General features: G+C 36.5%; 2 protein-coding genes across 2 annotated transcripts; both read left to right on the top strand.

Annotated features, from left to right (window-relative positions):
* The first annotated feature begins 1,141 nt into the window (after positions 1 to 1,141).
* Positions 1,142 to 2,337, top strand: LOC149954484 (uncharacterized). Its single transcript, XM_090169922.1, has 2 exons — positions 1,142 to 1,153; positions 1,843 to 2,337. The coding sequence occupies exons 1-2, from the start codon at positions 1,142 to 1,144 to the stop codon at positions 2,335 to 2,337; spliced, it is 507 nt and encodes a 168-aa protein (XP_090026048.1).
* Positions 2,338 to 12,920: 10,583 nt separating this feature from the next.
* LOC149954483 (uncharacterized) lies at positions 12,921 to 14,222 on the top strand. Its single transcript, XM_090170349.1, has 2 exons — positions 12,921 to 13,008; positions 13,743 to 14,222. The coding sequence occupies exons 1-2, from the start codon at positions 12,997 to 12,999 to the stop codon at positions 14,220 to 14,222; spliced, it is 492 nt and encodes a 163-aa protein (XP_090026475.1). The 5' UTR covers positions 12,921 to 12,996.
* The last annotated feature ends 1,819 nt before the right edge of the window (positions 14,223 to 16,041 follow it).

The following is a 16,041-nucleotide window of genomic DNA, read 5'->3' as shown; positions in this document are numbered from 1 at the left end:
AACGAAATGAATAAAACGGAATGAGTAAATCGAAATGAATAAAACGAAATGAATAAAACGAAATAAAATAAAATAAAATGAAACGAAATGAAATAAAATGAAATAAAAATGAAGTAAAATGAAATGAAATAAAGTTAAGTAAATTAAAATGAAATGAAATAAAGTTAAGTAAATTAAAATGAAATTAAATAAAGTTAAGTAAATTAAAATGAAATTAAATAAAGTTAAGTAAATTAAAATGAAATGAAATGTAATGAAATAAAGTTAAGTAAGTTAAAATGAAATGAAATAAATGATAACAGCGAGCCCGGTATAGCGTTCGTACCCAAATTGTTTGTTTTTCTCGGATAGCCGCAGCCAGGCGTGAAATCAAGACTAATCCCGGGGGAGGCCGAAACAATCACTTTCTAAAGACGACGAATACCCCAGAAGCGGAAGAGGCACGTGAAATAATATCAAATCATGCAGCCGAGAACGTTCCAAACAAACGTGAAGATTTCGCCATTGCTCATAGACATCAGAGACCACGCCTGTGTAGGCCGAATGTCACCCTGAACACCAGACGCGCTAGAAAACCAACCGACGAAAAAAAATCCAATCTCAATACAATACTCGTATTAATCCAGGTCAGTTAATATCACGCAAAGTGGCTTAAAAACAAGCCGCTCATAGCGAACAATAACGAGACGCTTTTTAGTCCACTTTCTCTAGCGAGGAAACAGTGTTTTGAGATCCCGGCTGATCTTAGATTAACGGCGAACTTCCTCCAGCGACCGCCAGGGGGGCCGTGTTTGTAACAACAATAAAAATTTACCTACCCCCACGTATTACTTCTAGCTAGTTTTTCTTCTTCCCGCAGGGGGTGATGGGTAATCATACGTTTGAATATTAAATATAAACTAACTCGATAACTTCCCCTTGGGACGTTTGGATGCCCCCCGCGCGAGGGTGTCTCGAAGCACGCGTTCAGTGGCTAAGATTTCCCCCTTTCGGACCAGGCTGCCGGGAATTGTATATAAAGAGGCGCTCGAGATGGAAACATCATCAGTCCACTTTCGGCTCTCCTTCAGCTCCGGGGATAAACAACCAATCTCGCTTCTCAGCTTACGAAGACATTTAGTACCATCTACCCGCTTCAGTCATGAAGACCGTGGTAAGTTTGCTTATGAACAGCCAAGGATTACGCTAGCGTTGCCTGCCGAAGATTATTCCGTGATTCCAATTCGTATGGTCGGTATAATGCGGATTTATGTGGTCCTCGTGGAGTCAAACTATTTTGATATCTACGAACAAATTCTCAGAAGCTTGAAATGTCGCTAGATGACTCGGGCTTAAGATGGTATTAGCTGGCTGATTATAGCCAAATGGAAGCGGTTGCTATCCATACAAGCTGGTTTACGGTTTCTATAATGAAATATAAGATAATAAATAGGTTCTGTAGCCAAAATGTAAACGAGCTTAAGGGTTCCATGACTACGTTTAGGCTGGGCTGCCCGTTTTTCGAGGACCACATCTAAGTGAGCTTAGGAGCGTCAACGGCTTTACGATCCTAAAGATAAACAGGCTTAAGGGTTCTAAGGTTTCGAAGACCAAATTTAAACTGGTTTAGAAGTTTCATGTCCACATAGAAATGTGGCTACGGTTTTACACCCAAATGTAGGAGTGATTAAGGGTCCATTGGGTTCCATAAAGACATTTCTGTGGTTTAAGGGATTCTATCACCACATATCAGCGAACTAGGTACTCCTTGAATAAGTTCAAATGAATAAAAATGTTCACGCAGTGGTAGAACAAGCAACAACCATACAAGTGTCTCTAATAATATCCTTTCCTTAATGACAGTTGGCTCTGGTAACACTGACGGTGTTGTTGGGTAGTGCCGTCTGCGGCATCTTCGGAGGTGGCGGAGACTTTGGTGGTCACGGAGGTGGAGGATTCGGTGGTGGAGGACACGGAGGTGGAGGATATGGCGGGGGAGGACACGGAGGTTTCGGAGGTGGTGGATTCGGCGGCGGTGGACACGGAGGAGGAGCCGTCATCATCAAGAAACCCATCAAGACCATCTCCTACAAACCAGTCAAACAAATCTCCTACAAGCCAGTCCACTCTGTCAGCTACAAACCAGTAGTTTCCGTTGGATACAAACCAGTCGTTTCCGTCGGATACCAAGCTATCGCTATCGGCGGCGGTGGCGGCGGTGGTGGTGGTTTCGGAGGAGGATTCGGCGGTGGACACGGAGGTGGACTCGGAGGAGGATACGGCGGTGGACACGGAGGTGGATTCGGTGGTGGACACGGAGGTGGATTCGGTGGTGGACACGGAGGTGGATGGTGGTAAGAAAACCACACCAAACGTCCCAAAAACGGTTTATTCTCTTTGAGCCACTATTAAAACGGCTTAATTAAATATTTAATTAAGTGAGATTTATCGAAAAAAGGCCCGAAAAAATAAATATGAATTAACTTAAAAACACGGCCGACGTGGCCAAAAATTGTAAATGTTATGTACAGACCATTATGTATTTTAAAATGTTTCTAGTGTAATAAATGATAGTTTTTTTTGTAAATGTTCTCCTTTTCTTTAGTGTTTAGTGACTGGTGTGTTTTAGTTGGTCCAGCTAGCGAGGACGAGAAATAGTCAGTGAAGTAATTTTTTTCGTGAAGTTATAAATGCGGTCTTTGACACGTCATCCGCTTCGTATTTTCCAAAACAAACGAAATATCATAGCAGATAAATTAGCAGACGACACTCACTTGTGAGTTCACACAGCTGCCCTGATTTGTTAATAAAATCTTGCATATTGAAGTTAAATATTGTGCAATTTTTGCAATAACCCCTTTTACAAGAGGGGGTTTTTATTCAAAATCGTCCTCACGAACAACAATTGTTAATTTTACCAGCCAAGTTCATTCTTATTCACCCTGTTTTTAACGTAACTAGTGCACAGTACACTTAGAGTAATTTTACCACAAAAAATCCAATTCTTTTCGAACCATTGTGTTTATTACGAACAACTTTAGAATCACTATGCCCTTTAAGATAATTAGGTACAAAAGCATAAACATCTTTTCCAGAATGAAATTCACGGAATGGCCTCTCTCCATAATCCACTTGGGCCTCCATCTGGCGGTTGCAAAACAAGGTTGTTACTTATATGGAATGCCTCCTCGCAAACACTTTTGCAAAACTGACTATATTTCGTATAAAATGGGTGTTATAAGAAGGATTTTTATAACGGAGCGCGACGCACCCTTGGTGGCAAGATCCAATGAACACGTGCCAGTTAGGTCAACGGGGGGTGAGCCCGAGCTCAATTTGAGACCGAGCTCAGGTATTTTAAATAAATATTGTGAGCCTGAGATGAGACCGATAAGTTTTCACGTTAAAACCGAGCCCGAGCTGAGGTATGTGGATCGCATGTTGTAAATAGTGAGCCTGAGCTTGAGCCCATGTTAAAATACAAATTACTTTGCGCTCGAGCTTGAACCCATTTCATAATTCACTTTACTTGGAGCTCGAGCCCGAGCCCGTATTAAAAATTAACGTACTAAGAGCCCGAGCTCGAGACTGAGTTTGGTAGATTTCATATCTGAGGTGAGCCCGAGCCCGAGACCGATTTGAATACTGACTTCGTATCTGAGGATGAGCTTGACATCTTTCGAATTCGCGATATTGTTTAGCCCTAAGCCCACGTTCGAAATTTATTTTGGCAAAAACAAACGTTAGAAGCTAGCGCCGTCTGGATTTCCAAGCTCAGGGCTGCCTGACCACCTCCGACTGTCTTCCAGGGGTGCCAGTGATGCGGGAGTGGAGCTCGAAAACACTAATTGGGCTATTTGATCAATAAATTGCGCGATCAAACATAGAGCTCGAGCTTGAGCCTTTAGTAGTTTTAAAAAATAGTGAGACCGAGCTCGAGGCCACCATTTCATTTGTAAGTAACTATATTGAGCCTGAGCCCGAGATCACATATCGAATTGTAGTTGTTGCGAGCCCGAGCCTGAGCCCGAGACCACCCGTCGATTTGTAAATATAGTGAGCGCGAGCACGAGACTGCCCGTATATTTAGAACTACAGTGAGTCCGAGCCCGAGACGGTTTGTAGGTTTTAAATCTACTAAGCTTGAGACCTCACATCGGCGGGAAAATTTAGATTGCGAGCTCGAGCCCCAGACCCGGCCAATAATTGGTGAGACCGAGGTGAGCCCGAGACCAACCGTAAGCTCTTATACGAACTCAGTGAGACGAGCTCAAGCCCAGCTCTTGGCGTTGACCTATGCGTGCCACGGAGCAGGCGTCACGTGCCGTTATGAAATAAGAATGCCAAAGCACCCAAGTGATATGTAGCGCCATTAAAAATTTCCTCATTTCATTTTAATGCGAAGAATATTTTTAAAAGCAATAAGTAGAAATTTTCATTGTAAATAAAAATCACTTTTGGTTTTTATCAATTGAATAGTTTAATTCTTTACATTTTAAGAAACATTATTGAAATACGTTTACCTGACAGAGCCGAGATATGAACGATAGTCATTCCTAAACCAAAATTACCTTGGATTTAGTTAAACCTACAATGTAATTATTGGGCAGATCAATTCAATTTTAAATTTGGATGTGGAAAAATGCGTTTAAAAGCTTACCCGTAAAGATTTTATACTTTGAAGGAGAAGCTTAAATTTTAAAAAGTTAAATTTGAAACGAAATCTTTATTGTACAGAACAAAATATTAATTAATAACTCTCTACGTATGAATGTTTCAATGAATAAAGTATCGATAAAAACATTGCTGGTATGACGTCTGTGTTCGATCGCTCGACTAATTAGCACTATTGAAGGCTCGATACTTTATTTGACAAGCTAAGCTTAGAGATGAAAAAATGCAAAAATTTTATTTGCCAGCCTTAAGGGGGAAGAATACAGTAAAATCCTCTTTTTCGTTCAAGCTGATTAGCTGAACGTTTCTGTTTTAACAATTACATAATTGGATTATATTTTACTTATTAGGCTGAACCTTCCTCTAGTGCTTAAAATAATTTTGATAATTATAATATTAATAATTAACGAGATATAAGGTCCTAACTAAAGGGTTTATTGGGCGCTTGCTCAACTTGTTTAGCTCCGGGGGTCCAAATTAAAAAGTAATAACTTAATTAATAAATTGTCAAAATTATTTTAGTCACTAAACAAGAGGCTGTTCTACACTTAAATATTAATTTTATAAGTTAAAATAAAAAAATAAAGGAATTCAGTTTGAAATAGCGCGAAAGTAGACAATGGCCACTGTAGTCTTCCCCCTTAATATGGCGTAGGCATTAAAATTAGAAACAAATTTCACATTAGGTAATCAAACCAATATTTGAAAACACTTTGAGAATGTAAATTATTTTAGAATTTTACCCCGTTCCTTAGTTTTTAGATAAGCAATTGGAATAAATTTACAATATGGAAATTTATTTACCATTCTTCGCGGGTAATTGGGGAACAAATTGGACATAATACACGGCTAATTTGAATGTTTGGTTTTATTCATCCAGCCGGGAGTAGCCAAGCAAGGAAACAATTACCATCGCAAGCAAACACCGTGAAATCTAATAAAGATCAAATGCTTTCTGAGTTGAAATAGGAAACAATATTTACCGTTCATCGCATTCAAAATTGTGATAAACAAATGACTTAAAACGAGCGAAAATGTCAGGGTTGGCCAAAATCCGGATAGATTGGATTTTATCAGAGACCGTTTATCTAGTAAGATTCATTTCTGCGCACATTTTTCGCGCATTCCGGTATAATTTCCCAAAGCAGGGTTGCCAACGTTTTTTCACAATCAAATTCCCCGACTTTTCCAGGTTTTCCCTGTTTTCTTTTGTGCCAAGATTTTGTATTTTTAAACCTATATTTTAGTAATAGTTTCCTATTTGCAACCGAAATTAAATTCCCTGACTTTTCCGTGATTTTTATACCCATATTCAAATTCCCCGACTTTTTCAGGAATTCCACGTTTTCCAGGTACCGTGGCAACCCTGCAAAGGCTTAGTAGTAGAATTAAAAATTCGGAATGTTCTATTTTCAATGTAAAGGATGATAAAATTGGCGAATAAGTAGATAAGTCCATTATGAAAAGGGATAATAAAGATAACCCTAAACAAATTTGAAGAAATTTAAAAACTTACTAATAGTTCGTACCGATAGGTCTTCGAGCAAACAAAATGACGTGAAACTCGGACCAAATAGATCTTCGAGTGAAAAATTAAATTAAATTAAATAAAATAGCCAGAAATTCCAACGGTAGACCGGTTTCGTCCCATTTGGGACTCGTCAGTACCGTGCGGGAAATCTGGCTCGCGACTATAACGCCGAATATTAAAAATTTCAAAACGAGTGCAGTCCATAGGTGGTTCTTTAAACTTAACATTGCGTTTTTTAACCTATTTTCAATGTCACGCTCATCGTAGTAATCGTAAAAATGTTGACTGTCCTTCTTGTTTTAATACCCCCATTTTTACCCCCACTAGTCAGTGACTACTAAAATAAATTAAAATAGGAGGCTCACTAGTCAGGCTGACTACTAAAATAAATATCCTTATGTCCAATTCTTATTAGGGCTTCTCTTTTTACTCTTTCTGAAAAGGAGGTGCAAAGGAGTAAATCGGATTTTGTCGTCTGTTAGTCAGAAATTATCTATTGAAAAGAGCATAGGCAGCTATTTTGGAAAAACGATTTTACTCCGACTCAAACTATTCTCCACCACAGAATCGAAGTAAAATGCGAGGGGCAGGTCACTTCCTTGATTAACGATGCACCACTCGAAAGATTAAATCAGATTTAATCCTGATTATTTTGATTAAATTAAATGTAATCACGATTATGTTGATTAAATCACGTTTAATCAATAATAGGAATGTTTAAATCTGATTTAATAATGATTAGATCGTGCAGATTAGAATGATTTAATATGTGATTAGAACTATTATTTCGTATTTACCGCGCTCGATAAAATCTCGATTCGATCGATTATATTGATAAAATCGTGAATAAAATGATTAAACCGTGATTAAAATGATTAAATCGTGATTAAAATGATTAGATCATGATTAGAATAATTAAATCTCGTTTAAATCGTGATTACAGTTATTAAATCGAGATTAGATTTAATAATCTTGATTCGATTCTTTAATCTTGATTAGATTTTTTAATCTTGATTAGAATTTTCAATCTTGATTAGATTTTTTAATCTTGATTAGATTTTTTAATCTTGATTAGATTTTTTAATCTTGATTAGATTTCTTAATCTTGATTAGATTTCTTAATCTTGATTAGATTTCTTTATCTTGATCACCTTGATTTACTCATTTTACTATGATTAAGACGCACCCACCCAAAATGGAAGTGACCTGCCCCTCGGTAAAATGACCCTACTCCGAAATCCCGGAACAAGCGAAAAGAAACCACATGCTATTAACCGTGATATCATCAAGTCTTCCACATTTCGCCACCCCAATCCCTGAATTTTGCTAAGTTTGTTTTCGGTTTTTGGAAGGGTATCTTTATTTTTATACTTCCAGAATCATTTTTGCAAATTTCCAAATGCGCAGATCTTAATTTTCCCCATTTAAAATTTTAAAAACTAGCACGAACTATAATAAATGTTTAGTTACAGCAGAATACCGTCAATGTTACATTTTTATGAGAAAGCGGCCATTTTATTTGTTTACATTTTATATCGGATGATTTTCTTTCTGGCGCAGTGCTTCCACTTTGACAATCTCATTTTCCCCTCTGTCGGTTCTAATAAATCCCTTTTTATCCCTTTCACAAAGTGAAATAACATTTTGTCTAACACTTAAATATTTTTTGAAACTAAAACAATAATATTTATAATTTTTATAAAGAAAAACTTTTTTCTTAAAAATATTTTAAAATCTGTGACACACTGACACTGGCAGAATGGTGCGCTCGGCGAGCAAGTGCTAGTGCGCCTCCGCCTGGGATTCCGAATCCCAGTTCATTTCATTCGTGGGTTCCAATAAAGGTCGAGGCCCGGTATTTGAAGTACTAGACCAAAATATTTCGGGCGAAATTTTGGAAAATTCCCAAAATCCTTATTTTTCTAAAAATCCATGGATTTTCCCTTTTTCTCTCTCTTCCAAAATGAAATCGCTTTTAGGTCGGAAAATCCCTCAAAGTGAAAGCACTGCTTCTGTCGTCTGCATTTTTTTTTTATAAAACCTTTGGACATTAAGATTCTCGTCCTTCTCAATAGACGGTCTCTGATTTTATTAGTTTAAACCAGATTTTATTGTATTTACACGGATTTTTTTTAAAGTCAAGTTGTTTAGCCGTTTGACTACGCGAAGTAGTGTACTTCTAATGTCAATATGACTAGTCCTTATCTGCTGGGGGCAGGGCTAGACATAAGGGTAATTTATTTAGTAGTCAGCCTGACTAGTGAGCCTAATATCTTAATTTATTTAGTAGTCAGCCTGACTAGTGAGCCTAATATCTTAATTTATTTTAGTAGCCCCTGACTAGTGGGGGTAAAAAGGGGGGTATAAAAAAAGACGGAAAACCAACATTTTGCTTTACCCGTCAGAATTAAAATAGGAGTTTATTATCACTTGAGTTACATGAAGTTATTTTTATTAAATAAAATGGGATTGATGAATGATGAATTTATGAATATTTAGGTAAATTTTCCCAGATTGCGATTAATTATAATAGTCAGAGCATTTATTTTAGTAGTCAAATGCCGTGACTAGTGCCTTATGTCCAACCTTGACTGAGCACTCTATCTTAATGTCGTCTGCTTGAAGGACTGCTAAACACGCTTAACAGTAATAATTTTTTCCAGATTCCTAATATTAGGGCGAAGAAATCCCTAATAAATGGTTTTTAATCATTAATTCTTATATTTGTTTTGTTTTTACTAGTATTATTTTAATTTTATAATTTTCATTAATTTTTCACCTCATGTAGTGGTGTTTTTTTAAGTTGGATTTTTTTGTGGATTTTTTAGTGGATTAAACCAAACTGGATAGGTTCTACTGGTTCTCGGCATCCCTGGAAAATGTTGACATTTTGTTCAAACCACGACTATTGTGGTTATTAATAGAGTAGTATCAGTGCTACATCACGCAATGTCACCCATGCTCTTTCCTATAGAGAAAAGAACGCGCCTAAAATGGCGGCCATGGCCAAAGCTATGAGGTGATACTACACTATAGGTGACAGTATATTTTCTTTGCATCTGGTCACAGCAGGAAAATTACCATTTAATTCGTATTAAGTTACAGCAGGAAAAGTACCTTTTAATTCGTATGTAGTTACAAACTTACAGCAGGAAAGTACCATTTAATTCGTTACAAACTTACAGCAGGAAAGTACCATTTAATTCGTTACAAACTTACAGCAGGAAAGTACCATTTAATTCGTTACAAACTTACAGCAGGAAAGTACCATTTAATTCGTTACAAACTTACAGCAGGAAAGTACCATTTAATTCGTTACAAACTTACAGCAGGAAAGTACCATTTAATTCGTATCTAGTTACAGCAGGAAAGTACCATTTAATTCGTATCTAGTTACAGCAGGAAAGTACCATTTAATTCGTATCTAGTTACAGCAGGAAAGTACCATTTAATTCGTATCTAGTTACAGCAGGAAAGTACCATTTAATTCGTATCTAGTTACAGCAGGAAAGTACCATTTAATTCGTATCTAGTTACAGCAGGAAAGTACCATTTAATTCGTATCTAGTTACAGCAGGAAAGTACCATTTAATTCGTATCTAGTTACAGCAGGAAAGTACCATTTAATTCCTATCTAGTTACAGCAGGAAAGTACCATTTAATTCGTATCTAGTTACAGCAGAAAAGTACCATTTAATTCGTATCTAGTTACAGCAGGAAAGTACCATTTAATTCGTATCTAGTTACAGCAGGAAAGTACCATTTAATTCGTATCTAGTTACAGCAGGAAAGTACCATTTAATTCGTTTCTAGTCAGATCAGGGAAAGAACCTTTTAATTTATATTCAGTCACCGCAGGGAAAGTACCAATTAATTAGTATTTGTTAATGTTCAACAAGAAGGTCGATTTTCTACTTTGAATACTGTATTTTTCAAAATATAACATTATAGGCTTCGTTCGTAGTTTCCATTTTGGTCACAAGGATCGCCGTCATCGTCTGCTAATTCTTCACACATTTAGTTGACCATTGGCGTTATATTTCCTAAGCTTGAAGCCTTTTATAAATGGAACATTAACACAGCATTGATGTATCGGTATTTCTTTGTACATAAACGTTCCACTTAAAAATTTAATCGATAAATGAATAGATTTTAGCCCTGATATTTAGACACAAAAGCACTCGAACCTGTATGAATGATTATAAGACAATGGGAGGAATTTTACAAAATCACTTCCTACAATCACCGCTAAGAGAATGAGAATGTCGGACATAGTGAGGGGTAATGGCAGCAATCAAACAAAGACTACAATACACTTAAACCTTATGTAAAATCCAAAAAGATAATACTTTTTGATAGCTATAAATAAATAATTTTTAACGCGAAACTAAAACCATACTCTGCATAGCCTGTCTAACTATTTATGGTTTAAAACGCTTAAAGGAAAAGTCCATGTTTGGGTAAAACTTGGGTCTATTTGAAAGATCATGTTTAAATATACTCAAAAATATCAGTCGTAAAATTGTATCTTTTTTTAATGACGAGAAATTAATTTTTAAACGAGCCAAATTTACCCGCCAAGCGAGCTGCCATTTTCTTTCGCCTTCCCTTCGCAGACCGCACGCGGAGCAAGCGCGCGCAGGGAACAGAACGCTGTTATAGCTCGAACAGCGCGTGATTTAAGTCCTAAAACGTCACCTCGAAACAAAATGGCAGATCGCATGGCGGGTAAATTTGGCTCGTTTAAAAATTAATTTATCGTCATTAAAAAAAGATACAATTTTATGACTGATATTTTTGAGTATATTTAAACATTATCTTTCAAATAAATCCAAGTTTTACCCAACCTGGACTTTTCCTTTAACAGTCCAAATGGCGATAAATAAATTAAATGGAATACAAAATGAAAACGACACTACGCTATGAGATCTTAATTAAAATGCTGATAGATATTTTTTTATATGAAACGAAAAAGAAACTACACTTTGATCCGAGTGAAAATAACAAGAAACGAAATTCTACATTTTGATTTTGGATCTTTGGATTTCTAATAAAATTTTATTGAGAATTCTAACCTTTTTAAGTCACTACCATTTAATCGTAAACTAAATATTAAGACACATTTGGCGCTACACCAATGTATAAATATATGATACTACACAACAAAAAGCAATTACTGATTTGATATATGATCATATATCTTAGAAAATGCTTTCAACAAATGATATAAAAAGAACACATTTTACTCTTAAAAATTTATGAAATGGTACTACATTTTACTATTATTCAAATTATAAATGATATGAAATGTAACTATCATTTGAAATTACCCAAAATATCAAGAAAAACAAACGATTTGAAATGATACTATACTTTTATATAACCCAAAATAACAAGAAAAACAAACGATTTGAAATGATACTATACTTTTATATTACCCAAAATATCAAGAAAAACAAACGATTTGAAATGATACTATACTTTTATATAACCCAAAATATCAAGAAAAACAAACGATTTGAAATGATACTATACTTTTATATTACCCAAAATATCAAGAAAAACAAACGATTTGAAATGATACTATACTTTTATATAACCCAAAATAACAAGAAAAACAAACGATTTGAAATGATACTATACTTTTATATTACCCAAAATATCAAGAAAAACAAACGATTTGAAATGATACTATACTTTTATATAACCCAAAATATCAAGAAAAACAAACGATTTGAAATGATACTATACTTTTATATTACCCAAAATATCAAGAAAAACAAACGATTTGAAATGATACTATACTTTTATATTACCCAAAATATCAAGAAAAACAAACGATTTGAAATGATACTATACTTTTATATAACCCAAATAACAAGAAAAACAAACGATTTGAAATGATACTATACTTTTATATTACCCAAAATATCAAGAAAAACAAACGATTTGAAATGATACTATACTTTTATATAACCCAAAATAACAAGAAAAACAAACGATTTGAAATGATACTATACTTTTATATTACCCAAAATATCAAGAAAAACAAACGATTTGAAATGATACTATACTTTTATATTACCCAAAATACCAAGAAAAACAAACGATTTGAAATGATACTCCAAAATACGAAATGTGTTGAATAAAATAAAATGAAAAACAAATTAAAATAAGGATTGAGATCAGCCAGTCAGGTGTACCGTCCGTACCCAAATGGTTTGAATTTCTCGGATAGCCGCAGCCAGGCGTGAAATCAAGACTAATCCCGGGGGAGGCCACAACAATAACTTTCTAAAGACGACGAATACCCCAGAAGCGGAAGAAGCACGTGAAATAATATCATGCAAAAAAAAACACATACATACAATTATGAGGCGCTTTTAGTCCACTTTCTCTAGCGAGGGAACAGGGTTTTGAAATCCCGGCCAAACTTAGAATACCGTCGAACTTCCTCCACCGACCACCAAGGAGGGGGGGGGGGGGGACGTATTTGTAACAATAATCAGATTTGCCTTCCCCGACGAGTTACTTTTAGCGGTATTTTCTTTCCCCAAAGGGGTGATGGGTAATCATACCTTTGAATATTAAATATAAACTAACTTCCCCCCGCGCGAGGGTGTCTCCAAGCAAGCGTTCGGTGGCTAAGATTTCCCCCTTTCGGCCCAGGCTGCCGGCAATTGTATATAAAGTGGCGATCGAGATGGAAACATCATCAGTCCACTTTCGGCTCTCCTTCAGCTCCGGGGATAAACAACCAATCTCGCTTCTCAGCTTACGAGGCCACTAAGTACCATCTACCCGCTTCAGTCATGAAGACCGTGGTAAGTTTGCCCAAGACGGCTCGATTTCATTCCGCGAACCGCCAAGGATTACACTGGCACTTCCAGCCCAAGTGAATTGTTTCTATGATCTCGCTTAGCAGGGTCGGTAAAATGCGGAATAATGTGCTCCTCGTGGAGATCGATGATGAGAGATAGAATTTTCTTGGTTAACGTCTACTAACAAATTTCCACGGTCAGATGTAAGAAAGTAAACGGGTTCTATAGCCAAAATGTAAGCGCATTTAAGGGTACCATGACAACAATTTTGCGGGGCTTAAGTGTTTGAAGAACACATTTAAGGGGGCTTAGTGTTCCACAACAAATCTTAAGCGTTATTAAGAGCTCTTTGGGTTCACTGAAGACAGTTAAGTAGATTTAGAGGTTTTACGACCACGTAGCAACCGACCACGTCTACGAGTTCTTTGACTTAAGCCACTATCATAATAGACCTTAGAACCTAGTTTAAGTAGCCAGCAGTGTTTTTGAGTTGCCATCTTGATCTAGACTATTTGATCTAAAAATATATGGTCATTTCTACATGTGACTTGATCCAATCTCGATCAAGATTTAAAATTTTAAGTGATTTTCGTAAGGGATGAGCACATATCAAATAACTATGGGTTCTATTACTTGGTTCAATGACTACAAATGACTATGTTTATGAGTTATCACCGGGGATAGAACCAGCAACAACCATACACTTGTCTCTAACAATATATTTTCCCCAATGAAAGCTGGCTCTGGTAACACTGACGCTGTTATTGGGTAGTGCCGTCTGCGGCATCTTTGGAGGTGGAGGAGACTTGGGTGGTCACGGAGGCGGAGGATTCGGTGGTGGTGGACACGGAGGTGGAGGATATGGTGGTGGAGGACACGGAGGTTTCGGCGGCGGTGGACACGGAGGAGGAGCCATCATCATCAAGAAACCCATCAAGACCATCTCCTACAAACCCGTCAAACAAATCTCCTACAAGCCAGTCCACTCCGTCAGCTACAAACCAGTAGTTTCCGTTGGATACAAACCGGTCGTTTCCGTCGGATACCATGCTATTGCCATCGGCGGCGGAGGTGGTCTCGGAGGAGGATTGGGTGGCGGACACGGAGGCGGATTCGGTGGTGGACACGGAGGAGGATTCGGTGGTGGACACGGAGGAGGATTCGGTGGCGGACATGGAGGCGGATTCGGCGGTGGACATGGTGGAGGATGGTGGTAAGAAAAGAATACACCAATTGTCCAAATCACGGGTTTATTTCTTTTGAGCTACTTTGAAAGCGGTTTAATTAAATGTTTAATTGAACAATATTTATCGAATCAAATGAAAAATCACGGCAGAAGTGGTCAAAAATTGTAATTGATATGTACATAGAATTATGTATTTTAAATTGTTCATAGTGTAATAAATAATTTTTTTTAAATATGAACTCCTTTTTTATAGAAATCTAGTTGACGATGTGTTTCAATCTATGACTACTAATTTTACGTATTAATGTTTTTCCATGAAAATATTAACATGACTTTTGACATGTATTTAGTTATTCGAAAAAAAACCAATTATCATGGCAGACAAAGTAACGGACAACCAAACACAAGATTTCACTTAAGAGATTGGATAAAGATTGGATCAAATCATGTCCAGACGTAATGAAATATTTTAGGATCCAATCAATCAGTGCCGTATTTCCAACCTAGGCCGTGGCCTAGGGGCCCATCCTTGGAAGGGGCCCTCCAGTGACCGTAATTACTGTATTCGAAGGCATAAATCTATAATATCAATCGTAATTTATATTGGAGAAATTCCTAGGTAGAAGATTTTGTTTTAAAATTACCAAAATTTCTGCCTGGCAGTTTACGGACGCAGCCTTAAATCGCAATGTTGCATAATTATCGCATATTTAGTCGACGATTGTTAAGAGCTTTTACTTAGTAATATAACCGTAGAGCTCAGACTTCTACTCTGAATCAGGGAAATTCAGGCATAGCGTAGTTCCAGGGATAAGAGTAAATACCCTGCAATCAAGTCCGGCCCTGCAATCAATACTGAGCAAGATTGTTTATTCACGGAAACTTAAATTTAATAAACCGTTTTTGGCGATTTTTAACTCCAATTCCAATATGTCGTCCTTGTTGGATCATACCTTATAAAAAATTTGCCATTTTTTAAAAGAAACCACGAAATCCACCTACTATTTCTTTCGTTGTTCATTTTTGCAATATCTTTAGACCTTTATTTAGTTGTTTGATAATGAAATGAATTCAAGTATTTATGCAATTAATAATTTATCTTTATTTTGGCTTATTTGATATAATTTTGAAAGTTATATAAATATTGGATCAATATTGATTCCTAAATTGATCAAACTAGCGAAAGTTGAGTTGTAAATCTAACTCTATATCCGTGACAAATATTCAATTGCGAATCAATAAAAAATTGTTTGAAACTGAAAAATTCGAAAACCAAGCCATCGCTTGCTTTCTTTAATATTCCCAGCCTTCTACTTTATAAACCCCTCAGAGGCTCAGCTTATGCTACGCTTAACAATTACCGCTATTCTAATAGCTCTATCATAGTTCATATTTATTATTTCACGCAGGTGAAACAGTTCTGACAAGGTATTAACAACCCTTGATTTTTACTTTAGCCCTACCTACTTGAGATGATAGTACGTCATATAAATTTCAATGCGTACTTCAATTGTCTTTACTTACGAGGGGTTGACCACTATCCGTGATCGGTGTACGAGCCCGTAGCTTTGATTGTAAAAAAATGATTACGCAATCGATTACAGATTTTGCACTATTAATGGCAGTACTCGATGCACATAATTTAGGGAAGAGGTTAAACCCTCATTTACTCAGTGCTTAATTACTATTTCATCCCTTGTTTGATCTGTTCAATTTGTGATCAAATCTGGATACAAAATGTTATATCAACCGTGGATCAAAATTGAATCAGGTAATTATGTGATCAAAAGTTGATAAAATTTTTATGATCTATTTTCGTAACGGTGTTGCGTATTAAAGTAAAATTTTAA

The sequence above is a fragment of the Leiobunum rupestre genome, chromosome 3 (genome assembly GCF_980474605.1).
Source record: "Leiobunum rupestre chromosome 3, qqLeiRupe1.1.hap1, whole genome shotgun sequence".
Lineage (NCBI taxonomy): Eukaryota > Metazoa > Arthropoda > Arachnida > Opiliones > Sclerosomatidae > Leiobunum > Leiobunum rupestre.
This window is presented reverse-complemented; position numbering and strand designations above follow the sequence as displayed.